This window comes from Anser cygnoides, chromosome 20, assembly GCF_040182565.1.
Source record: "Anser cygnoides isolate HZ-2024a breed goose chromosome 20, Taihu_goose_T2T_genome, whole genome shotgun sequence".
Lineage (NCBI taxonomy): Eukaryota > Metazoa > Chordata > Aves > Anseriformes > Anatidae > Anser > Anser cygnoides.
The window spans coordinates 5,289,669-5,313,832 of record NC_089892.1 but is presented as its reverse complement, the minus strand read 5'-3'; the positions used below and the strand labels follow the sequence as shown (position 1 = coordinate 5,313,832).

Genomic DNA, 24,164 nt, shown 5'->3' with positions numbered 1-24,164 from the left:
GCTCCAGCAGCAGCATCAGAAACGTTGCAAGATTTTGGGTACTGTGTGTCAGGAGCAGGTAGATGTGTGAAGTTGGGGGGTGTGATCGTGGACTGGCAGGTTTGCAGTTCTGATCTATAAGCCTTAGGAAGTGGGTACCAGGTTGGTAGGGAAGAGAAGCTTTGTTGGGCAGAGAGGTATGTGGAGTCCTTTTAAATAAGCATATAGTAGTGAAGGACTGATTCACTGTTACAAACTCAATTGCATGTTCCTTTCTTTACTTTTTCTAATGTGTTTTTTTTTTTTTTGCATCTCTCCACAGAAAAGAGAACAGGCTTGGCCTGTCCCGCCCAACACGTCCAATGCGGCAGGGAGAGCGAGCACCTCGGCCCACCATTATCAACGCAGAGAACCTGAAGGGGCTGGATGAACTAGACAATGATGCAGATGATGGATGGGCAGGTAAAGTACCTCCATCCTCTAGCTTCAGTCAGTGATTTAGAAGGTAAAGCATAGCAGTTTTTCTCCCTGCAACACGAAGTAGCCAGGATATTCTAATGGCTCTGTTTCACTGCCACAGAGTGGATGAGGGGGGAAGGAAGGGGTGGTTTGCACAGCTGTGAAATTGCTGTTGGTGTAAATGATGACACAATGGATCCTTCTGATCCTTCCATCAGACAGTACTCATGGAACTGGATCTGAAGACTCCTAAAAACTGAAAACACCAAACAGCAGCAGGATAGCAGTATGACTGCTGGGGAGAAGAGTTAGCCCCATCTTCTCAGTCGTAGCATTCAGCATGCGGTTGCACACAGTCTAGTTTGGTGGCTGCGTCTTCATTTGCAGCTTCCCTTTCCAGACTGCTTGCTGCACAGCTTTTGGGACCACCCCAGCTGGTCAGCAGTGCGGGTCTATGCTAGTCATATCGCTTCCAGGACCTCTGCTGGACGCTCAGTTTTCCAAGTAGCATCTAGTTTAGTGCCAGAGGAGGCATAAGCTTTATCAGGACAAGGCAGGACCTGTTTGTTTTCTCTCACACGTCCCTTCTCCAAATGTTCCATCTCAGGTATTCATGATGAAGTGGATTACTCTGAGAAACTCAAGTTTAGTGAAGATGAGGAAGAGGAAGAAGTTCTTAAAGATGGACGACAGAAGTGGTAAGAACTGGCTGTGTTCCCACCTACGGTTGTTTCAATACAGTTAAAACAGTACCAGGATCTTTTAAAAACTTGTTTCATATATTGAGGCTTGATATTTTTTTTAGCCCCACCCCCACCTCCTTGGCTTTGTTTATTCCATCTGTTGGCTTCTGAGTGAGCTTCGAGGGTGTGTGTGGGTCATGGAACTGAGTCCCTTTTGTGTCTCACCTGCACAATAATGGTGTTAATTCTTAAATGCCTTAGGAAAAGCCCATTGCTTGGGCTTGTGTTTGTTTTGGATCCTTTGTTTCTGTTACAATCAGTTGCTTTTGCCACTTGATGAGTAAGGAGTGCTTTTTAAGGCAAGTGGCAATTGTAATAGCAAATCTGTTTTTATGACAGGAACAGCTGGGATCCCAGAAGGCAGCGACAGTTGTCCCTGAGCTCTGCAGATGGTGCAGATGTCAAACACACCTTGGAGGAAGGAAAGAACTGGGGCGATTCAGTTGGCTTGTCCCGGACAGTCAGGAAAGTGCAGGATTCACAGCAACCTCCAAGGAAGATGAATGGTTGGAGCTCTTCATCTGAATACCAGGTAGGCTGAACTCTTGTGAATGGGCTTGTTGTGCTGGGCTGGTGGATGAAGCACATTGATGTCATTAAGAGACCTGTGTGACGCTTTATTCAAAACAGGATGCTGATAAATTTCTCAGTTCTTTCCTTATATCTGGCTGGAGAGAAACCCGTCTGCACGGCACTGCCACTAAAGAGAGGAAATGGAAACTGGTCCAGAGCAGTAGGTTTGTCAGACAATTAGAAAAAGGAGTAACTAAACCAGATAGCAATAACTCCTCACGAGAAGTGGGGATTTGTGTGCATGAGGATAGAGAGGATGGAGGCAGACAGGAGGAGATTGTCTGAGCACGGGATGCAAAGTTCAAGGTAGAGGATATGTTCAGGTCATGCTCAATAAGGAATGTTTTTCCTTTGGCAGAAGCCCTCCCTGGGAAGCGTTCTCAGACAGCAGTCCCTCGAGGATAAAGAAGAAAAAGTGCCACTGAGACAGAAGTTTGTGCACTCTGAGATCTCAGAGGCGGTTGAGCGAGCCAGGAGGCGACGGGAGGAGGAGGAGCGGCGAGCCAGGGAGGAACGTCTGGCAGCCTGTGCTGCAAAGCTGAAACAACTTGATCAGAAGTGCAAACTGGCTCAGAAGAGCGCGGAGACTCAGAAACACACAGAGAATGAAGACCTGCGACCCCCAAGCACAGAAAAAAGTGCTGTGCAAGAGAATGGACATGCTTTCCGTAGAGGTACAGAAGCATTTACTTGCCTTGTAAAAACAAGTGTTGTTGGTGTGGGTTTTTTTTTGGATATGGTGCTATCTTTTACCTGAGTTGTGTGTGGGGTGGGAACTTGGGGAATACCTGAGTTGCACTTAAGAGACAGGCTGCTTCACATATCCTACAGAGTATTTTGGATTGGTGTTGAAGGTTCATTTTATTAAAAAAAAAAAAAAAAAGGCAACCTATTAAAACAAGCAGACTTCTGTGGTTGTCTTATGCATGCTCAATCAGCTGTACTAGCAGAGACCTTGTTGAAACTGGCCTCTTGTTTTTCTTGTGGTTGGGTGATCCTATTAAGAAAGTGCTCATGGGCCATGGGTTACAGAATCAATTTATTAGTAAGTGCTGGCAGATATAAGGGACAGGGAAAACTGGCTTTCCCCCACAGTGCTGAAGCAGAAGGCTGACAGCAGAGAGGGATCTTGAAATCTCTTGCTAAAACAAGATAGACAAAGCCCCTTAGAACTGTCAGGGCAAATCAGAGGTTGTATGTGAGGTGCTATATATGACTGGAATAAAGTTCAACCCCATTAACAGTCAGGATGTGCCTACGCTTGTGTATGTTGTGCTGTGGTGGTGTGCGCAAGCCGTGTCACGGCAGGACTCGTCAAGGCTTATTTTCTTCTCTCCAGCAACCCCTGAGTTTCACGCACCGGATGTCTCTGTTGGCTATCTGGAAGAGGAGACTCCTGCCCCAGCAGCAGCCGCCCAAAGCAGCAGTGAGGAGGAGCTCAGAGAAGCTCCCTCCCCAGCACAGGAATTCAACAAATACCAGAAGTCTCTTCCCCCACGATTCCAAAGGCAACAGCAGCAACAGCAGCAGGTAATAAATAGGTGGGACGCTCCCTCCCCTCTTCTTTGGACCCCCACATTAACAGTTGTCTGCCTACTTCTTACCACCATCAGCACCAAATAACCAGCTCTCTTTGGTTTGGCAGACGACAAATGGCAGTTTTCCCCAGCCTTTTTTACTGTCTTAATCATGGATGTCTACTGTGTAACGTGGCTAAAAGGGGTCTGTGTAGATTATGTGAATTTTGTGTGCTTTCCCATGCTGGAGCTGTTGTGCTTACAGCTTTCAGTGGCTGGGGAGAGGTGTGGGGAGGCCAGATTTGTCACTTGGCTGGGAGAAAAGTAGACACTGCTGTCAGAAACGTTGACTTGTCTGGCGCTGCTATCTCAGTATCTCCTGATAACTTGACATCTTAGGGCCGTGGTGTGTAGCAGAGCTCTGGTTTGTAAATGCGTGCATGTACAAGAAACTGGGGACTTTCACCTTTCCATGTCCAAAGTCAAAAAAGCAGCACTGGCTACTCTGGTGCTTACTGTCGGCCTGATCCAGCAAAGTGTCTGAACACCTTTGGCTGGCAGCGAAGTGGTGAGCATCTGGTCTTGTTCCTTGGCACGGGATGGAAGCTTCTGTTCTTCAGCACAGTTGCAGGGACAGGGTGCTGAATATACAAGCCAAGGGAAAGGAGGCTGCTGAGCTGACTCCCTTTGGGGATCAGCTGCTTCTGTTTGATTTTATCCTCGCTGTGTCCTTATCCCTTTGGGTATGGCAGCCGTTTGCCTGCTGGGGCAAACCGTGGTCAGGGTGGCAGGTGGTTGGATTCTGCTTCTAGGCTGGATGTGAGGGGCGTAAAGCGGCACACTTTGTGCTCCACCTCCTGCCTTTGCAGAGAGGTTGTTCTTTTATCTGCTCTCCTTTTCTACCTCACATTTTTTCTATGAGGCTCTTGTAGATCATCGTTTTCTTTGCCCCATAAATATGCGTTTGTTTTTATTTGCTTCATTTTTGTTTCACTGAAAACTCTCTTGGGGCTCTGAGAGACCAGCCTGAGCTACCTCCCTCATACATCTTGCATCTTTCCCAGCTTTATGGTACTTCATATTTCATACGTGCTTTCCAGCTCTCTCAGCTGCAGTGAGTCTCCTTAGAGCAGCGGAGTCAAGCCAAGGGACAGAATATTCAGGCTTGTGATAATGCAGAGTTAATTGTCATTCTTCATAGAATGACCACTTGAAATGTGATATAATCAACCCTGCTGCAAACCTTAGTGAAGAGCCAACATTTGGCTTTTGCTTGGAGGCTTAGTAATTACTCTTTCGCGGCTGTTCTCCTGTGCTTGTTATTGAGCAGTTGGCATTTTCATGAATCAAGCATACAGCAGCAAATGTTGCTAATGTTACTCTTTAAAAGAGGTGATCTGAAACTAAAAATAATCTGAAACCCAAAATAATTGGATGTCTTTAACCTGAGGTGGTATTAGCATGACAGCATTGTTACTGGAAGAACATTAAATTTTCATTTTATTGCTCTTACCTTTTGCATTGTTAGTATGTATAAAGCAGTTTGTATTTTGGGTGCCTTGTGTTGCTGCTTTTGTAGCAGTGGTTACATGAAAAGAACAAAATAAAAAATAGGCTGGTGGCATTAAGGAAGCATTTTCTCCAAGATCCTGGAGTGCTAGGTAATTCAGGATCTGTGCGTTAATCTGGTTTTTCTCTCTTGACATAATGACGTGTCAGGTTCGGATTTAAGGGTTTGCCTCTTGCTCTGCAGTGGGGGATTGCCTTTTTTGTAAACAGTTTACAGTAGCTGACACTGCTGTAAGCTTAGTAAGAAGAGCGTGGTGGCAAGCTTGACAGGTAAATAGGTGTATTTCATGTTAATTGGAGCTGTTTATGCTTTGAAAGCTTTCTGCAGTACACAAAGCTCCCTTCAAATACAGGTTCTTCTCGGACCCTAGGCAAAAGTTAAATGTTAAGTCAAATTAGCTGAGGCCTGTTAGGATGTTAAAAGAAGGTGGGCTGGCCTTGTGGGAGATGGGCAACAACCCAGCAGTGTCAGTCCATCTCCGTAGGATGTACAGGAAATACTATACAATATTAATAGCTCTCTTAATTGAATTTAGGATGTTCTTATCTAATCTGTTTGGCTAACAAGAATAGAAGTATTATGCATGCACGGTAAATAACTTATAATTGCATTTTCTTCAAAGAGCAACATCTTCTGAAGTATTTAATTCCAATTAGGAAACGATGTTTGACAGGAAACTGTCCTATATTTCAGAGAAGTGCTGGGGGAAAAGTCTGAACTCCTGTCTTGAAAGTGATCCCTTGCATTTGGCCGTACGCCGTGGCCCATAGTGGTGGCCTGATCTCACGTCTGCATTTATTGTGTCCTGAGTATTTAAATAACAGCAATTGCTTCATTCCCAGTTAGTAACGAATTACCCCGAACTGCTCTACCCTCCCCTCTGATTTGTGTTTGAGCCTCTAATATGTTGAATGTGTTTTCCTTGGGCTGGCCGGGTTGCAAGTGTGATTCCTGGCACTGCAGCAGTTCATGTCAAACAGCCCATCCTTCTTCCCTGCAGGAGCAGCTGTACAAGATGCATCACTGGCAGCAGCCGCAAGTCTATCCTCCCCCGTCCCATTCCCATCCCCAGCGGACATTCTACCCGCCACACCCCCAGATGCTTGGCTTTGACCCTCGCTGGATGATGATGCCCTCTTACATGGACCCTCGTATGGCCCAGAGTCGCACCCCCGTGGATTTCTACCCTTCAGCCCTTCACCCTTCAGGTAAGGTATTTTCAGTATTTCCCTTTATCGTGACAGTTGGCTTGTCTGATATCTGGAAAGTTACTGCAGCAGTTTCTCAGACCTAAGACTGGAAGTTGGTTTTCTGGATTGTAGAATACAAGGAATGCGTTACAGTCCTAGAGCTTCTGCGAGAGCTGAGGTGCCTGATGTCCTCGGGACTGGGCTTTCATGGGGTTTCTGGTCTGTGTGTGGGGGGGGAAGCATTTGAGCTGTTCAGATAGTTACGGCTGCCCTAACTTTGCTGTGCTTCGTCCATCTCCCCTCTGCCCAGACTTCTTATCCTGACTGGCTGTGATTGACCTTCTCTAGGGATGGGAAACTTAGGCACAGTGAGGGCTAACGAGAAAGCAGAGGAGGTTGGGAGGGAGGACACCCGCCTGCCCATCCCCTGCACTGCGCTGGGAGATCTTTCTTAGCAGCTGTGGAGCCATAGCAGTTGTAAAGGCAGACCTTGCCTGTTCGAGGAGAGTGTTTGGGAGTGACTGTAATAGTTTGAAATCTTGATAGGCCTTCAAGAAATGTGATAGAAAAATTTTGTAGTTCCCCAGCTGTGTGCTTTTAGCACCTTTTTACCTTCTAAGTGATCTTCAGAGATGTGAATATAAACATTGGGATGTATAAATTGTTCCCTTGAGTTTGCGGCTTGTTTTCACACACCTGTTTATTTTCAAGCTAGTGATGGTGTGTAGTGTATAAGCTGGTCTCTGAAAGCCGTGTCACCTTCTGTATCATTCCTGGTACATTTCCCAGCTGTGTATTTCCCAAACACAGGCTCCTTTCTACAGAAAGGTTTCCATGGCTGCAGTCACCTGCAGCTCTGGAAGGAAGGGGAGTCAGGCTAGCAGTAGTAGACTGTTAATTCTTCTTGGCAATGAGATCCTAGTGTTAATGGTGTGAACTCTGTCGTGACCAGGAATTATGAAGCCCATGATCCAGCAGGACTCCATCGGTGGGAGCAGCTGTCGGTCTGAAGATCAGAACTGTCAGGCAGGGCAGGCAGAAAGGAAAGCTGCTCCCATGGACCCTGTGCCGGTGTGGGGCCAGGAGAGCTACACATCTCTGCAGAGCAAAGGGTACTCCCTGTCTCATCAGAAACAGGCTGACAACATCACCGTGGAGGGGCTGCATGCCAGGTGAGTGCAGATTTCCCCCGTCCTCACACGTGCTGTCATGGGAGGCATGCTGTGGCGGGAGGCCATGCTGCCATTGCAGGTCATCTCCTACTGAAAAGCAGGCTTAGAGTTGACCCAAAAGATGTCTCTGAGCAGGCCAAGATACTGATCTGGTAGCACCCTTACTCTGTTGCGTTCCTTTGTTGTGAAGGTGCTTACGGACTGAGTTAACTGAGTTTTTCTGTCTGATGCCAGTCCGTGCTGACCAGCCTGGTGCCTTGCAGGGCTGTTCAGTAGGAGCTATGAGTCAGAAATTCTTGTAGGTTCTAGTTTGTCTTCTAATTCTTCGATGTTTCCTGAATCCAACTACTTGTTCTCAGATCTCCATATGTGTTGGAGACTCAGTCTTCCTTTATTTCTGAAGTTTGCTGCCCATCATAGGAACTGCTTTCTTTATCATCCATTGATTTGACACGCCAGGCGATACAGCTTGGAGCCACAGCAGATCTGCCCAGATCTGCCCCGGTGTATTTATAGGCTCGTTGTCTCATGATGTAGAACAAAGCCTGGTTGATTTTTTTCCACCTCTTGCAGTCAGCTCGGGCCCCTGGACGCGTGCTGTGCTTTGCATTAGCTTGACTGTTTGATGTTTGTTGTTTATCTCCTCCTCAGGAACGACAGCTCTTACTCTGCCTCTCCTGGAAGGCCAGAGAGTCTGAGCACCCAGCGAGATCTCTTTGAGGAGAGAGGGGAGGAGTACTTGAATGCTTTCGACAAGAAGGCCCAAGCAGACTTTGACAGCTGCCTGTCTTCGCAGAGGCTAGGCCAAGATCTCTTGTTTCAGCACCAGGAGAATGTGCAGGAAACCTGTCCTGGCAGCCGGCATGCAAACCTGAGGTGTTCGCCTCTGGAGCCTGATTTTATCCAAGCAGAGAAGAAGCCTGAATATAACGGCTGGGATATTGGCCACCATCAGAAACCCTCAGAGACTACAGCAGAGGTTGCCGAAGAAGTTCCCAGGGACGAACAGTCATTCAGTGCTGACCCGTGGAAGAAAGAAGGAGCTACTACCAAACAGCCTGCTGAGGAGACGACGGAGTGGACCCCTGAAATTCGAAACACAAGTGGTCAACAGCAGGAGCAAACTGGGAGGACACGACGATCAGGCCCGATTAAAAAGCCAGTGCTGAAAGCCCTCAAGGTGGAGGAGAAGGAGAAGGAGATGGAGAAAGTTAAACTGGAGGGAGAGGACACCTCACGCTCACTGAAGGAGAAGGCAGCTGTTCAGAAAGTGGAAAATGAATCGGACGATTCTGCAGCGTTGCTGAACTCCACACGTTATCTGCTGGATGACAAAGGTTCTTCCCAAGCCAGCCTTGCTCGAGAGGCTGAGAAGTCGCAAGAAGAAGAGGAGGAGGAAGAAGAGGAAGAGAAACCAGAAAGATCCTGGGAGAACAAGCTGTCTAGGGAGTCCAGTGATCTCCCTCCCACGAAAAGAAACAACTGGATCTTCATTGATGAGGAGCAAGCCTTTGGTGGGAGAGGTCAAGGGCGTGGGCGAGGGAGAGGCTTCAGGGAGTTCAGTTTCAGAGGCCGCGGCACTGTTGTGAGCAGTCGGGGAGTCTACAACAACCAGCGGAGCAGCCGAGGGCGAGGGCTTCGGGAGTTCAACCAGCCGGAAGATTTCCCCAGAGGCAAGCCAAGGCGCCGGATCGCGAGCGAGACCCATAGCGAAGGGTCGGAATACGAGGAGCTCCCGAAGCGTCGCCGACAGAGGGGCTCAGAAAACAGCAATGAAGGCTCCGTGCTGGACAGGGAAGATAGCGATTTGAAGAAGGGAGACTTCAAAGAGTCGTGGAGGTCCAACAAAATCTATTCAGATGATCACACTAGTCTGGACCCTAAGATGAGGGCCCCGAGAGCTTTTGGGAGGTCACTGCCACCAAGACTGAGCAACTCCGGCTATGGGCGAAGGGGTTTCATGGGTAAGGAGCCCACCCAGTGGCAAGGCAGGAGCGGGGGAGCAGGGTGGCAGGAGTACAGCCACACCTCTCCGTCGGACGCTTTTGGGAGCAGGCAGCAGTCTGACAGGGACTACATTCAGGATTCTTACAAACACGTGGATTCCTTCTCCAGCCGGGTTTTCGATGAGAGTCATCTGGATGACAAGAGGCACTTTTTCCAGGAGGATTACTCGGCGGATCAGGAGAACATAGAGAACAGGCCGTTCCGGAGGCGCCGTCCTCCCCGCCAGGACAAACCTCCGCGATTCAGGCGCCTCAGGCAGGAGCGGGAATCGGTCGGGCAGTGGAACCCCGAGGAGGGAGGCCCCAACCTGCTGCCCAGCCAGTGGCCGGGAAGACCCAAGCTGACCACGGCAGAGAAGAGCAGCGTCTCGGGCAGGCGGTCTCCTGAGCTGTCCTACCAGAACTCCTCAGACCACGCCAACGAGGAGTGGGAGACAGCTTCTGAGAGCAGTGACTTCAGCGAGCGGCGCGAGAGGCGAGATGGAGTTTCGGAGAGTGAAGGCCAGCTGGAGGGCGGCCTTGGCAGCGGTAGCTTGGGGGAGAAGAGAGAGCTGGCGAAGAGGAGCTTCTCGAGCCAACGGCCGCTCGTGGACAGGCAGAGCCGCAAGGCTGAGCCAGCAGGCTACGTGGAGCAGTCCGTCAGGAGTGGTGTAGGAGCAGCCTCTCGATACGAGAGCCAGCAGAACGGGACGCTGATCAAAAGCAAAAGGTACAGTTGCGTCCTGATAGATAGATGCCTGTCATCTGGTATGCAGAGGTCAGGGCAGTGGGGAAGGGATCGGTTGTGAGGGGGGAGCTGTTGCCCGTGTTTCTTCCAGTCTAGTGCAGGTGATTCCCAGCACCTTATCCAACCTGTGATGTCCAAGGTTTTTGTCAGTGTGTGTTTCCCAACCAATTGATGCCTTCACTACCACGCTGGAACTCCAGGCTTGTGGAAGTCCACAGCAGTGCGGGCATGACATACCTCTGAGTTCCTGCCCCTCTTTGTTTTAGTTTCCTGCCAAGACAGCTCTGCACCCTCTGGTCTGCCCTCTCACTAGAGGCTTGGAAGGTAATGGAGGAAGTCCTGGTCCTTAACTCCAAACCTCTCCTGCTGTGGGTCCCTCAGGGAGTGTGCCAGAGAATAAAGCAAGGGTTGGGTTTACCCGGCATGGGTTGCTGTGGCTTGTGCAGGTTGAACTTCTCTAACCTGGCTTCCCAGGAGTGTGGTTGTGGCCTGAGAGCCATGTGTCATTGCCACTCCTAGCCACGTCTGAGCAAGTATTCTCTCAGTCCTTAGTGGAGCCCGGTGATGAATGGTGAGCAGTGCTGTGTGTTCCTAACCTGCTGGGAGGAGCTCCTCCCGTGAGTACTTGAGGATAGCTCTGACACTAAGGACTAAGTATTTCATTGCAAGTGTCTTGTGAAGAATCTGATGGCCACCAACTCTAGAGGCAAGGATGCTGGGTTAGACGTGCCTTGGTCCTAGCCAATTTGACAGCTACCTTCTCGCTTTCCATTCCTAGGAACAGGAGAGAAAGGTCCTTGTGCAGCTTCATCGTACTGGGTTTAAAGCGCTGACAAATGGGCAACTTGTTCCCTGTTTGGCACCCAGCTCCCCCAACTCCAGGAGGCAGTAGCTAATAGTAGCTTATATGGAAGTGAGGGGGAGGAGAGCTGACGTCGGGAAAGATGCATGCTGGTAGATAGAGAAAGTAAGGGAGGGGGAAGGCTGCTCCCTGCCCCTGCTGCCTTTAATCATGCCCCTTTTTGGAGTTGAACTCTTGGGGAATGATGTGTGGATGATGGTCAAAGGAGCAAAAAAAATCTGGGAGAAACAAAAAGGGGAAAATGACTTCTTTTTTGGCTCAATGTTGCCAGTTTCTCCCCATCTTCCTTCCCTTGAGCTTATGCCTGCCCGGAAATGTGTGCCAATTGCAAAGAGAAGCAGGGGAGCAATTGGAGCAGTGTCACAGGAGGTCAGGAGACACTGGTTCAGAAGCACAGAGCCCTCCCATGGGGACAGGCTAGGTTATCAGCTTTGTTGGGGAGTAACCTGTTGGTTGACTCATGAGTACAGGTTCTATTTCCATCCCATTTCCTCTTCTAATGAGTTATGTGCTCAGAATTAATACCTACCTTCAGTTGAGCAAAGGCTGAGGAAGAATGAGATGTGATTAGAAACCTGGCAAGGAAAATATAGCCCATGGGGTTTTGTTTGTTTGTTTTCTTGCTACTTCTTTTCATCTTGTGGTAACAAACCTGATTCCTTTCTCTTCTTTCCTTGTAGATCTCCAGAAGAAGGAGGGGGCCTCGGTAACACGAGTGGTGGAAGCAGCCACTCCATTTACAGCCTGGATAGGGCCTCCCATGCTAACTCAGAGAGTGCTGAAGGGCCGGGTAAAAAGCCAGAGAAGGAGCTCAAATCCACTGCACAGAGAGCAAGCGAGAAGGGAGAGGTGTTGTCACAGTTCGAACTGAATTATGGAAGTGAGTGCCTTATTTCTTTTTTACGGGATAACACACTGTGGTTGACTTCAAGCAAGGCAAATTCAAACCAGTGTAACTTTTAGATATGAGTTTAGATTATTTTCTGTTTACTTACACAGGAATGTTCCAGTGCATCTAAATAGGGATAACATAGAAGGCAGTTGGGTTTTAAATTTAAAACCCAAACTTTCAGCCAGATGTGACACAGAAATCAATTCCATGGAAAGCTTGGTTCTAGTAAGCTGTTAAATTTCAAGCCCAAAATAGGTTACCTAGTGGGAAGGAAATTGAAAGAGCATCTAAAGTGGGCATGAGGTTCCTTTCTGCTGATAACACACCTCAAGTTATTTGAGCTAACACATGTTCCCAAGCTCTCCCAGCTGGAGCATGCTCACCTTGAGGCAGAGGACAGCAAAGCAGAGATGGAAAATGTGACTAGTAGATGTCTGTTTTGTGGCTTAGTTTTCAAAGCTTAGCTGCAGTGCTGCTGGCTAAACTTGTTTGTTTGTAGTATGGATTCTATTTAGAAAGCACTCTTTACATGAATGCAATCATAAAACTTTATAAGCATACACACATGCACAACTTTTATTTTATTATTATTTTTTCCCATATGTGCTTTGTTTAGGTACCATCATTGATAATCGGGTGTCGAGCACGGCGGAAGAGAATGAAGTAGGTTCTATGGCAGGTGAAGGCTTCATTGAAGTTCTTACCAAAAAACAGCGCCGTTTGCTGGAAGAGGAACGGAGAAAGAAGGAGCAGGCTGCTCAGGTAAGGAGTAGAAGGCAGAAAAAACTTACACCGTTAAGCTGTTTTTACAGAGGGACAAAGACCCCAAAAGTGTGTGGATAAGCAGAAAATCACGCAGTTGGCCGAAGTAGGACTGATCTGGCATTAGGCCTGGCAAATGTATTTTGGCTCTGATGGGCAGGGGCTGTTGGTCTGAAAAGGATAGTTTGAAGATTCTGATTGTTCTCATCTTCTAGCAGAATTGCTAATTGTGAGTCAAGGAGGGTTTTCTAAAGTGAGTCTTATTCAAAGCAACTTGGCTTACGGAGCCTGTTGGTGGGATACTGGGCAGCAGTGAGCAGTGGAGGGACCTCTACACCCTCTGGCTGCATCAACAGCGTGTTACTGCTAGAACAGGATGTGGTAGCTTCTTTGCCAGACTTGCCAGGTTTGTGTCTGGGCACCTTACCAGAAAGAAACTAACAAACTGGAAGAAACTCTCTCAGTTTTATGTTCAGAATAGGGTAACGGAGTTGATTTACAATAAAAGATTTAAGACTGTAATGTGGATAGCTTAGTTAAGTAACGTTTAGGAGGGAGGCATTTCTCTGCATGTACTAGGAGAAAAGAATATTTTAACATGAAAGGAGACTTAATAAAATGTGGAGGATGAAATGCAAGTAAAAAGCATCACTGGGAAATGCTTTCTGGCAGGGGAGGCTCGTGGTGGGTGGAGTGAATCTTCCAAGCAAAGCTATAAAAGCCTGGTTGCTTCGTTTTTAAAATTAAGCTGAGGACAGCGTGTGAATGGGCAACAGGAATGGTCTTGAAGTTTTAGAGGGATGTGCTTCTCCCTCTGTTCAAAGCTTGGCACTGTGAAAGAGCCATCTCTGTATGGTGAAATTATGACTTGATCTTGCTTCATCTGGAGCGAAGAAGAGGAATTAAGCAGAGCAAGTCTGATGTACTGGTAATTCCACTTTGCTTTGTGCTGCGAACACTCCCTAGCCTCCTGAAAAAAAAAAATCACACTGCTGAAGACAGCATTTTTTCACTTTCTTGTGAAACACAGTTCTGTTGCATGGGTTAGGGGCTTTTGACATTGCAGTGTTTAGAAACCCAGGGATCAGACTTGTCAGGAGCAGGTTTTGTTAGCCCAATTCAGTGACAGGTCTTACAGCCTGTGTCTCTTTGTCAGGCACCAGCTAAGGCCCGCGTCCTTCAGTCTCGCATTCCTCCTCGATTTGCTAAGAAGCAAAACAGCTTGTGCTTGGAGCAAAGTGATGTAACAGTGTCTGGAAACAGCCTGGGCACGGAGATCTGGGAGAGCAACAGCCCAGGTAAGTTTGTGTATGTTTGGTTTAGAGTATTTCACAAAAGTGGGGAATCCTCAGGTGTGTGCAGGAAGAATGGGATAACCGTGCTTAAGAGGAGACAACTTTATATTTTCTTATGCTGGAGGTGGGAAGGGAGCTAGCAGATGTCTGTTCAAAACTGTACTGTTCAACCATCCTATTGTTGACCATGTCAGTCTCCTAATCTGACTCCTGGGCCTTTTTGTAAGATCAAGGTCCTGCGTAACGTTTTTCTAGGCTTCTTGGGTTGGATCTACTTCAGCCGCTTTCTTACTGTGCCTTCTTTTCTCATCTTCCATCACTGAGTACCTAGTGTCTTCCTTGTTTCTGTCTCTGCTCCTTCTTTCTCCTGTTGTTCTCATGTTCCCAAAGAAATCTCTAGTCCCTGTTCTCTACCTCCCTCTCTGCAGCCCGTCTACTCTGTGCTGTCATGTCTCAGCTGACTGGGGAGCAATGGCTTTTTGTGGTGGTGAAAATATCCTTTCTCGTGTCCAGAAATGGAATGTTAATCGTGCAGCATGCGTGGTGTACAAGATGTGTCCACAGTTCTGTGTTAAGCAGCTGAACTTTGCCCTCCCTTTTCTTCCAGCTCTTTCCGTTCAGTCTCCTGGAAGTGATTCCTGGAGCAAGCCTGTAAATACCTTTAATGGTACTGAATCTAGCTCCGCTGAGGTAAGTGGCACCTAATGTGCCATTCAGGTATCTCGTGTATAATGCATTGAAGTAGGTGGCTTATGCTTCTCATTGCTCCATCTGTGCTTAGTGACTGTCAGCTCTGCTTGTGCAATTTTAAACTGTCTCTCTGCAGCTCTGATTTGAGCTTCATGCTGCTCTAACCTAGAGGGTCAAGTGATGCTTAGTGCTACACGTGGGTATCCGTAGTAACTCTCTGTTAGGGGTGTTCCAGGGTTATGCTCCTAACTGGAGGCAGTGTGTTGTCCAGGATGGTGGAATCCCATAGATAATTTTTATATGCTTCATTCCATGAGCAGTGTGTAGCTATAGCCTAAATGCAGGGACGGTAGGGGAAGTTCCAGAATGCTTCACCTCTGGAGACCAGAGCCCAAATCTGGTTTGGGTCACAAGTGTAATGAGTTTGGCAGTCTCCGTCTAGTTGCCATGTGCGACACTTGTGCCTTTATTCTAAAGCCAGAGTCAGGTTAATGCTTTGGTTAGCCCGGCTCAGAGTTGTGTGGAGGTGAAGCAGTAGCCAAGGGATGCTGCAGGTCAAGACCAACTCCTCGCAGTTAACCAAGAAAGTGATTTGAAAAGGGGACGTGGTCTTGCTGTTTTCTGGGATTTTTTTCCTCTTTTGTGGAGCTGGGTCGGAGTCCAGGGCTTTAACACATTTCGTGCTTTGCATAGCAGGGTTTTAAAGGCAGCCAGGGGGATAGTGGCATTGACTTGAGCGCGGAGTCTCGGGAATCCTCCGCGACCTCCTCTCAGCGCAGTTCTCCATATGGCACCCTCAAACCAGAGGAGATGAATGGGGCTGGCCTGGTGGATCCAAAGCCTGACTGCCAGAAGGAGCAAGTGCAGAAGCAATCTGATAAAAAGGTAATCTGGATTTGCAGCCAAGCCAGAGCACATAGTGAGAGACCTTGTGAAGTGGTTCTGTTGTTCTTGATAGCATTTTTAAGGCTTGAGATTGGGTTATTTGGTCTTTGTGTCTCAGCCTCTCTGCTTTCCTGTTAAGGATTCAGATCAAGGCTCAGGACAGAACAAGGAACACAAGCCTGGACCAATCGGCAACGAACGCTCCCTGAAAAACAGAAAGGGTTCGGAGGGAACGGAACGGCTGGAAGGGAATATTCCCCCTGTTAATGGGGTGGAAATTCACGTGGATTCTGTACTTCCTGTGCCACCCATTGAATTTGGAGTAAATCCTAAAGTGAGGATTGAATTTAATTTTATCTTCTTGGTGGTTTGAGCTTGGCGAGATGTGGACGGTGGTTTGAGGCAGCAGGATTATTTAGAGGAAGCTTCCAGCGTGTATGTTGTAGATTTGTGTCAATAATGAAATCTAAGGCAAACCAGGTGCTCAAGATGTCTTGGCAAATGCATAATATCCTTTTGGAAATAGTGTCCCAAGGACCAGTTGGGGTGGTAGCAGAGGTGATGGACAAGATCATGGCCTTCTAAAGCTTTGTGTGCCTCTGGGGGTTGCCTGCTTCTGAGTGCTGAGAAGCGTCTCCATGTTCTTTCAGCAAGGCTTACTGGAGGACAGTCTTTAGTTTCTAGTGTCATGATTCAGGCTAAATTCATTAACCGTGAGAAGCAGGTGGGTGGCCCTCAGGCCTGGATTTGAATTTTGTGTGTTCTGCTTTTTCAGGACTCTGACTTCAGCTTGCCACCTGGTTCTGCTTCTGGCACTGCAGCTAACCCTGTCACCAAATTGCAGGATGCCTTGGCCAGTAATGTAAGTATTTCTTTTTTCTTTTGGCCTTGATTCATCTGAGCCTCTCCTTGGTTAAATCTCAGACATTCCAAACAGAGCAAGCGTATTTCTTTGCAGTTGACTTCACACTTATTGCTCAGGCATCACACGTGACTAAAATCCATAATGGATACCTGTGCCCCTGAGGTGCCCTGATGAAATGAGCATGGCTAGCTCAGGAGCGATACGCAGAGCAACTCCATTGTCATTCAGTGACCTGTGTAAAGCAAGAGGTTTAGCAGATCTCTGAGGCCGCCAGTCTCCTGCCCTGAGACACTGAAGAGAACTGCTAATGGACATGATGTGGACAGTGGCATTCTTAGGCCCGGACTGCTAGCTTCCTCAGAACACCTCATCTGCCACAGCAAGGCACAGAGCTGTATCTTGTTAGCCAGGCCCTTTGAGAGGTTTTCTGGCTTGTTCTAGCCGTCTGTGTATTTCATTATTTTGTATGAAAGAGTGAGAACGCTGAAAGCTCAGTTTGTGGCTCAGCTGTGGACAGCAATGTGAAAAACTCACAAAGCTGCTTTTGAAATGTCTTCGAGTTTGTAGGCTGTTAGATTTTGGAGGTTTGTCTTAAGGGGTCTTTCTTTTCAGAAGTGCTCTTTCAGAAACAGATTGTCTGAAATTCAGGTAGATTACAAATACGGTATTCTGCAGAATGAAGTTACTGGGTCAAATTGATGTTTTAATGGAAGCTGGTGTAATTCAACGTAAAGGGAGTCATTGCACACTGCCAAAGCTTAATTTATTCCATCAGCAGAGTGGATAACAGTTGAATGCAGTACTTAACTCCTGCAGTACCACTGAGGCTTGAATCCTTTGAGGTGTAGTTACTATAGCTGCCAGCTGAGGCTCTGGTGCCTCTCGAAATTCTCACGAGAGTTACGGAGTATTCACCATTTACCAATCTCCCCTCAGGCAGGGTTAACGCAGTCCATTCCCATTCTGCGAAGAGATCATCACCTCCAGCGGTGCATTGGCCTGAACCCGATGTCCTTCCCCACCGCAGACCTTACTCTTAAGGTAGGTAAGCTGGCAGGTGTGCTTGTCCTAGGTCTGGCTGCCTTGTCGTCTTGACCAGGGTAGTGAGGGTGGAGAGATCTCTCCCAGAGCATTCTGTCAGGCACTGGTAAATCTTTAATTAGCTCCTGTAAAAGTTATGCATGTATGCTATTCAGCATGGGAGGAAAGGGGTGGGTTCCAGCAGTTCTGGATGCTGAAGTCCTCATTGTAAAAATAAAAGTGCAGCAGAGCTGTCCTGTTAGTGACTGTCTCAGTAGCTGGGTAAGATAACTTCTTAGACACCTGGTGGTGTTTTTTTTTTTTTTAAAAAAAGGCAACAACATGAAAAACCACCCTACTGTGCACCCCCCAAAACAGCTCTGCAAATACCACAAGGGATGAATGTTTTTGATGGATGCTTGCCCATTGGGAATGGGTACGAAGCCCCTTGACCTAAGATGTGGTAGCTTTCCGTTATGCTTAGACTGGATTGAATTTGAAGCAATAGTTCACAGATGAGCAGCTCTAGGCCTCAGTGTTCCCCTCCACACGTGAATTGTCTGCAGCTATTGCCCTTCATTTCCGTAGATGGAGTCTGCCCGTAAAGCTTGGGAGAACTCTCCTAGTTTACCAGAACAGAACTCTCCAGGAGGTGCAGGCTCAGGCATCCAGCCTCCTTCCAGTGTTGGAGCTTCCAATGGTGTCAGCTACAGCTCTTTTGGTGGAGTTTCTATGCCTCCTATGCCTGTGGCGTCCGTAGCACCTTCTGCATCTATTCCAGGTATTTGCAAACTGCAGCGGTAGTATTTGCATTGTCTGGTTGGATTCTAGTAGAGAGAGCATGGTGAGAAGAGCTTCCATGTAAATTAACAGACTGGTTAGTATTTAACAGATCCATAAGGAGAATCAGGCAAGATTAGAAAAAAATGACTGTTTCCCTGCTTTGGAGAAGGTTACTTGAGTTTTACCAGTATAATCTTAGCAGAAGGCTGACATTCCTTCTAGATCTGAGTAGGGGCCATTTCTGTGATTTATCAATAGATCGTGCCTACCCGTCACTGTGTACTCAACAGAATAGAAACAAAAAGAAGCCGCCTATGGCTGAGACACTTAACAATCCCAATATCAAGCATTCTTGTACTCACTTTACTATTTAAAACTTTTCTGTATGTCACAAGTTCAGAGTACATTTTGCTCCTTGTACATAACAAAAAATACCTTACAGTTTGCATAACTCTGGGAGGTGAGAAGGTGTTGCTGTGCTTGAATTACGGAGGGAAAACTTAACCACAGTCAAGTTAGATGGTGTGTATAATTAGGGAGAGTGTCAGGAAAAAAAAAAAAAAGAAATGTACCTGGACTCTGATTCTTGGGTCCCAAAAGACCTCTCATGAATGCCTTTCTTAGTCCTCAATTCAAGAAGGGAATGGAATATGCTGGGCAGAAAAGATAATGGGGCCACTGTAGGGAATATATTTGGAAAACAGATCGTTTCCAAGCCTGGTGATTTCTTCTCTCCTCCACCCCGCCAAATTCTTCCTCCTTTTTGCTTGAAAATCCCTTGGTTCAAATATGTAAACACAGGAGTGGCACACCGCTTTCTTCTTGGTGCCACCCTTTGGTAAAAAATGGCTTTAGATCGTTTGTGTGAAGGCCTCACATGCCATGTTTGCCCTTTCCGTCCCTCCTAACTGCAAAGGTAAGATGATTGTGGAGCTGGTCCTGGCAGATAGGGAAAGTTTGGAGCACAGGTTGCCAATTCCTGAACTGTTAGTCGTGATGGACCTGCAGGTCTCTGCAGTGTACCCTGCCTGTACTTTGAGTTACAGCACTGTCTTCTCTGATGTCCAGGTAACCATATTCCACCCCTGTATCTGGATGGCCATGTGTTCGCAAGTCAGCCCCGCCTGGTTCCTCAGACAATACCTCAGCAGCAAAGCTACCAACAGGTGAGGGAGAAATAAAACTAGCTAATGGTTTCTCAAGAAGCCTTTCAAGGTCACGTGTAAGAAACAAGTTATTTATCTTTCTGACAGCCCAAAGGGGCTTAAGTGTGGCTCCCTTTAGCTTCCTTAAACGCTGCTTCCCAGTAGGTGTTACAGGTTAGTGAAATTAAAGGGAGGGAACTGCTTTTTTCTTTGTACCAGTGCCTTTGTACCAGTGCTCCTGTTCTGTGGAACAACGGGGGGCTGGGTAAAGCTGCAGTGTAGGTAATTGTCATGGCACATTGACTCACTGAGGAAACTGATGGCTTTTTAAGAGCCTGGGAGAGTTTCTGGCTGCTCTCATCTCTCTCAGTCACCTTAATTTCTTCTGCAGGCCGCTGCTGCTCAACAGATTCCCATTTCCCTCCACACATCCTTACAGGCCCAAGCTCAGCTTGGCCTGAGGGGTGGTCTGCCTGTTTCCCAGTCCCAGGAGATGTACAGCTCCATACAGCCCTTCAGGTAACCGCTTCCAGTTTTTCATTTCCTTGTGGCCTTAACTCTTCTGTTGCTTGTGGCGAAGTAGATTGGTCGGATACTCTGTACTCATCTCCTCTTCCCCCTTTGACATCGTGTTTCTATTTCACAGTTAACAGTGCTGGAGAGCATTTGGGTGGAGACCAAGGGTATCAGGGTACATAAGGGCTCTTTGTAGTGTGCTTCTTTGTAGGACAGTGGCAAAGAAAAAATGTACTTAGTTGTAATGCCTGCCCTCTCAAAGGGGGAGGCAAATCTTGAGAAAGATGCAGAAAGAGGAGGTTTGTGGGCTGGAATACAATTTTATTGATGAGAAATTCAGAGCCTGCTGCTTACTGGATTTGGCTTATTACTGTGCTAAGAGACGGTTTGATCAGAGCCGAGTACCTGCATAAGGACATTACATAACTTTTTTTTATTAGATAAAAACAGCAAGACGAGAACAGAATGAATGTTTGATCTTTGGGGAAAAAATAGTAAGATTCAAATTAGAAATCAAACACTACTGCGAGAAACATCAAGAGTGCTTGGCCAAAAGAACCGCTTACTAGAACTGAAGGAATGAGTCGTCCTCTTCAGAGCTGGGCTGGCTGTGAGAATCATTCTGCATGAGATGAGAACAATTGATCAGAATGGTTCTTTGAGGCCTCAAAAATCTAGACATGGAGATTTAAAAAAAAATAAATTGCTAATGCTAGAGCTGGTTGAATCTTTAATTTCTGATTTCTGCTTCGCAAAACTGCTACAGAGTTCTCGTAACTTGGATCCTCACCTTACTACTAATCCAGAGCATATTGTGCAGAATATTAATATATAAACTATGGATGGGACATGCTGTCATTCTGTTGAATGCTCCTGCAACACAAGGACGTGGTTGTAAGGGCTTAAAAGTGGAAGTAAAATTAAAACCCTGTATCTAAAAGAGACTGCATCTTAGTTTTAAGTTGTCAATTCAGTAGATACTATGCTTGCAACCCAGATATATATCTTGATAGTGGTATATGTGTACAGTCTCCAAAGGTTTTCTGCCTAGTGATTTAAGCATGTTTTTCTTCCCCAGGTCTCAGGTGTATATGCACCCCAGTCTGTCTCAGCCCAGCACGATGGTCCTGACAGGAGGCACTGCTCTGAAGCCTCCGTATTCCGCCTTCCCGGGCATGCAGCCCTTGGAGGTGGTGAAAACCCAGTCTGGGTCCCCCTATCAGCCCATGAACGGAAGCCAGGCACTAGTTTACGAAGGCCAGATAAACCAGGCGGCTGGGATGGGAGCCTCCCAGATGATGGACTCTCAGCTTACACAGGTTAGGAGCAGGACTCGCAAGCCACTCGGTTGTGCAGGGTGCCACTTGTTTCTGGGACTGGATTGGATATTTGTGCTAAGTCATGTGTTTGTGTGGGCTAAGCTCTCTGTCGAGGCAAAAGATTTCCCCAAGAGACTCTTCTGTGAGCCGTTGTTTCAAACTTATAGCACTTTATTTAATACGGTTCTTGATAATTACTTGTATGTCCCTGGGGAAATGCCCTTTTTTTTTTTCTGACTTGGATGTCTTTGCCCTCAAGATAAACGTTTTGTGCAGAATCAAACCTTACAGTGCTTCCTGGGTAGGAGGCTGTGATGTGGTAGTTGTCCTAAAAGTACCACTTCCAAGAACCAAATTCCCATCTCTTCCAGATTTAACGTAGCTTCCAGGGTAATTGATGTTTTAATTAAAACTCCTCTATTTTCTCAATTCATCTGGAATCCAGGTGGTCTTACAACTTCTGTTGATCTGTTTGGCAGTGTCTTAACAAAAATTTCACCTTGGTGTAGGGTACAAAGTTTTTGTAAAGCACCATTCAGAAAAAGACATTGAATCCTTTTGTGAGCATAGCTGTGTTCATGGATAAACGTGTTCTGATTCTCTGCAGAAGTCTGGTACTTTCATTAAATTCAGGTTGCATGTATTTTGTGCAACATGTTAAGATTTGTGGGGACCATTTATTTTTGCTTAAACGGAGTTTATGTTGTGACTGACTTAAAAATTGTTAATCCTGAAAGTTATTTAGCTGAGGAAAACACAGAGAATACTGCCGAATTAAATATTTGAAGAAATGCTTTATCCATAATAACCTAGTAACCTGATCTCTCATGCTTGGGTCACTGGGTAAATTCAGCCCTAGATTTTATTATTTTTGTCACAAAGTGGTGTCGTGGAACCTCCCAAATCCAACAGTTCTGAGGAATAAAGGAAAAAAATTAGAGGGAAAGGAGGCTGCTGAGTCATGAGCTGCTTCTTGTAAATTAGGATTAATTGTTACCATAATCGGTTTGAAATTCATTGCAGAACATAGAGAGGTAACCATTGCTCTAGAGTTCAGCTCCCCAAAATGCTTTGGCATGAAAGCAGAACACAATTCCTGATTTGGGTACTAAAGCTGCGAACAGGGTGTCTGACACTGACTGAGCTGTCTGACGCTGCTGTGGGATCAAGAGAAAAATCACCTGTGCAGAGACTGTGAGGAAGCCTGAAGAGCGGGGTGTAGGTTCTAGGCAAGGAGAAGAGCCCTACGGCTGAGTGCAGTTATGTTAAATCAATGCTACGTTAAAAACCCAGCTGGTAGGGTGTTGGCAACACTACCAGCACACGCGTTTCAGTGCGAAATTTGCTCTGTTACATTAATTTGCATTTACTCTGTGCCAGACTGCACTGTTAGTGGGGTTGCTTTTAGCAGTACTGTGCTTTCAGGGTATTGGGAGAGGGTGTGTCAAACCCAGAGCTGTTGGCTGCCATTAAGTAACTACATGTCCTTATCACACAGTTAACAATGCCTGTGCCTGGCTCCCAGCTTCCTCTGCCCCGCTATGGCTCTGGCCAGCAGCCCCTGATTCTACCGCAGTCCATCCAGCTTCCTCAGGGGCAAAACCTGCCTGTAGGAGCTCCCCGAAGAATTCTCCCTCCTGGATCGCAGCCTTCAGTTCTTGCTACCAGCAGGGAGGTAAGGATTAACTCCTTGCTCATCTTGGCATTCATTAAGCTCTCTTGCACTGAAGTTTTGTTCTTTGATCTTGCTTGTTAAAGGGGAGACTGGCTTGGTAAAGGGGATCCTTAAATATCAAAGCCAAGGCTTGGTGTAAAAATGAAGGAGCCCTGTTCTTCTCACCTCGAAAGCACAGGTCAGCAGCCTTTCAGGTTTTGCTGCTGGCAATCATTCTGTTTCCAGGGAGCCCCATCCTGCCTTGATCCAGTTTGGAGTCTCCAGTTTTATTACATGTTTACACAGGTTTCCCCAGAGTGCTTGAGGGGTGGTGAGCTCCAGACACAGCTGGAATACTGCCCAGATATTTCACACTGTTGTGAAGCTTGTCCATTTGAGTAGGTATATTAATGTCATGTCTGGCTTGATGGATTTGTATCATAAGTTTTTCTACTCTAGGGGAGAGAAAGCACAGCAGTTAGCTTCCAGGTTCACTATTTGCTTGTGCTCCTGGCTTGTTGATTTAATACAAGCGGATCATTTCACTTACAAGCCTCATTTAGTTCACCTGAAAAATGTTTCTTTTAATGGGCATGATGGGTAGAAGGGCAAAAACTTGGTTTATATGTTCATATGAAGTAATATCCACTACTGTGAATGCATAGATGATGTGCTCTCACTCATTTTCTTCTGTAGTCCTCCCAAATGGAAATGAAAGGGTTTCATTTTTCCGACGGTAAACAGAACATGTCCTCCGGAGGGTCTGTACCATCACCACATGCGTACAGGTAAATGCTTATGGAATTTAGCCTCTGTAGTCAGAACGGGGAAGTAGTAGTGTTCCCCATTTGCAGAGACGTGGTGCATCCATCATTGCTCTGTAAGACCTGCTTGGGTTTTCATGTGTACAATGTGCTTATGTAGTCCAAACACTTGGATTAAGACGAATGATCATGGCTTTCAGTTTTGGGTAGAGACCAATTATGTTTCTGACTTTGGTCATTTGTGCTTGTGGGAAAAGCATAAAGCTGTTTTCAATGTCTTAAAGGCAAATTGGAATTGTGCTTTTTTGTGTTTCTTGTTAAGGTAGAAAATTGGGGAACATAGCCTAAACGTTTTAGTTGCAGCATGGTCTCAACTTCTCAAGATTGAGAGATGCTAATGTGGAGACATTCCAAGCCTTCAGGTCATTGAGAGTTTGGGGACTTGCAGTTACTTTATTTTTTTTAACCTCTAACCGATCCACGTGTTGTCTTTTGGGCTGGGGAGCTCGTTGATCTGCACAGTACAGACTCATGCCCTGTCTACTGCTGCTTTTTCTACAGTCCTTTTTTCTTTCACACGTGAATAAGGTTCTCGTTCCATTGTAGAATTTACTCCATGAATATTGTCGACTCTTCGATTTCCAGGCCTAGCTCTGCCAGCCCAAATGGGAAGCCGTCTGGACCAGCAGTTAGTATGGGCTCGGTGCAAGGACACTATGTACAACAGGTAGCGTATGTCAGCACTCTGACCCAACAGTGTCTGTGCTTTTAGTGTC

At 46.7% G+C, this 24,164-nt stretch overlaps 1 protein-coding gene and 1 non-coding gene across 13 annotated transcripts in view; both read left to right on the top strand.

Moving 5' to 3' along the window:
* PRRC2B (proline rich coiled-coil 2B) overlaps positions 1 to 24,164 on the top strand; it is a 49,978-nt gene that overhangs the window by 20,674 nt on the left and 5,140 nt on the right. For 5 of the 12 annotated variants that reach the window (XM_048051758.2, XM_048051746.2, XM_048051765.2 and 2 more), the window contains exons 9-31: positions 302 to 441; positions 1,046 to 1,136; positions 1,521 to 1,713; positions 2,113 to 2,428; positions 3,094 to 3,284; positions 5,842 to 6,049; positions 6,984 to 7,203; positions 7,855 to 9,918; positions 11,479 to 11,678; positions 12,307 to 12,452; positions 13,609 to 13,750; positions 14,355 to 14,437; positions 15,131 to 15,322; positions 15,462 to 15,656; positions 16,098 to 16,184; positions 17,124 to 17,228; positions 17,796 to 17,988; positions 19,059 to 19,156; positions 19,527 to 19,654; positions 20,730 to 20,970; positions 22,469 to 22,645; positions 23,321 to 23,412; positions 23,995 to 24,115. In XM_048051758.2, coding sequence (XP_047907715.1) covers positions 302 to 441; positions 1,046 to 1,136; positions 1,521 to 1,713; positions 2,113 to 2,428; positions 3,094 to 3,284; positions 5,842 to 6,049; positions 6,984 to 7,203; positions 7,855 to 9,918; positions 11,479 to 11,678; positions 12,307 to 12,452; positions 13,609 to 13,750; positions 14,355 to 14,437; positions 15,131 to 15,322; positions 15,462 to 15,656; positions 16,098 to 16,184; positions 17,124 to 17,228; positions 17,796 to 17,988; positions 19,059 to 19,156; positions 19,527 to 19,654; positions 20,730 to 20,970; positions 22,469 to 22,645; positions 23,321 to 23,412; positions 23,995 to 24,115 — 5,623 coding nt within the window. The remainder of the gene's footprint in view (positions 1 to 301; positions 442 to 1,045; positions 1,137 to 1,520; positions 1,714 to 2,112; positions 2,429 to 3,093; positions 3,285 to 5,841; positions 6,050 to 6,983; positions 7,204 to 7,854; positions 9,919 to 11,478; positions 11,679 to 12,306; positions 12,453 to 13,608; positions 13,751 to 14,354; positions 14,438 to 15,130; positions 15,323 to 15,461; positions 15,657 to 16,097; positions 16,185 to 17,123; positions 17,229 to 17,795; positions 17,989 to 19,058; positions 19,157 to 19,526; positions 19,655 to 20,729; positions 20,971 to 22,468; positions 22,646 to 23,320; positions 23,413 to 23,994; positions 24,116 to 24,164) is intronic. The other 7 variants (XM_048051783.2, XM_048051775.2, XM_048051780.2 and 4 more) reach the window with 7 other exon arrangements.
* Positions 18,229 to 18,316, top strand: LOC125181930 (small nucleolar RNA SNORD62). The gene has a single exon (XR_007160605.2). It is a non-coding gene; the product is annotated as a small nucleolar RNA SNORD62 (small nucleolar RNA).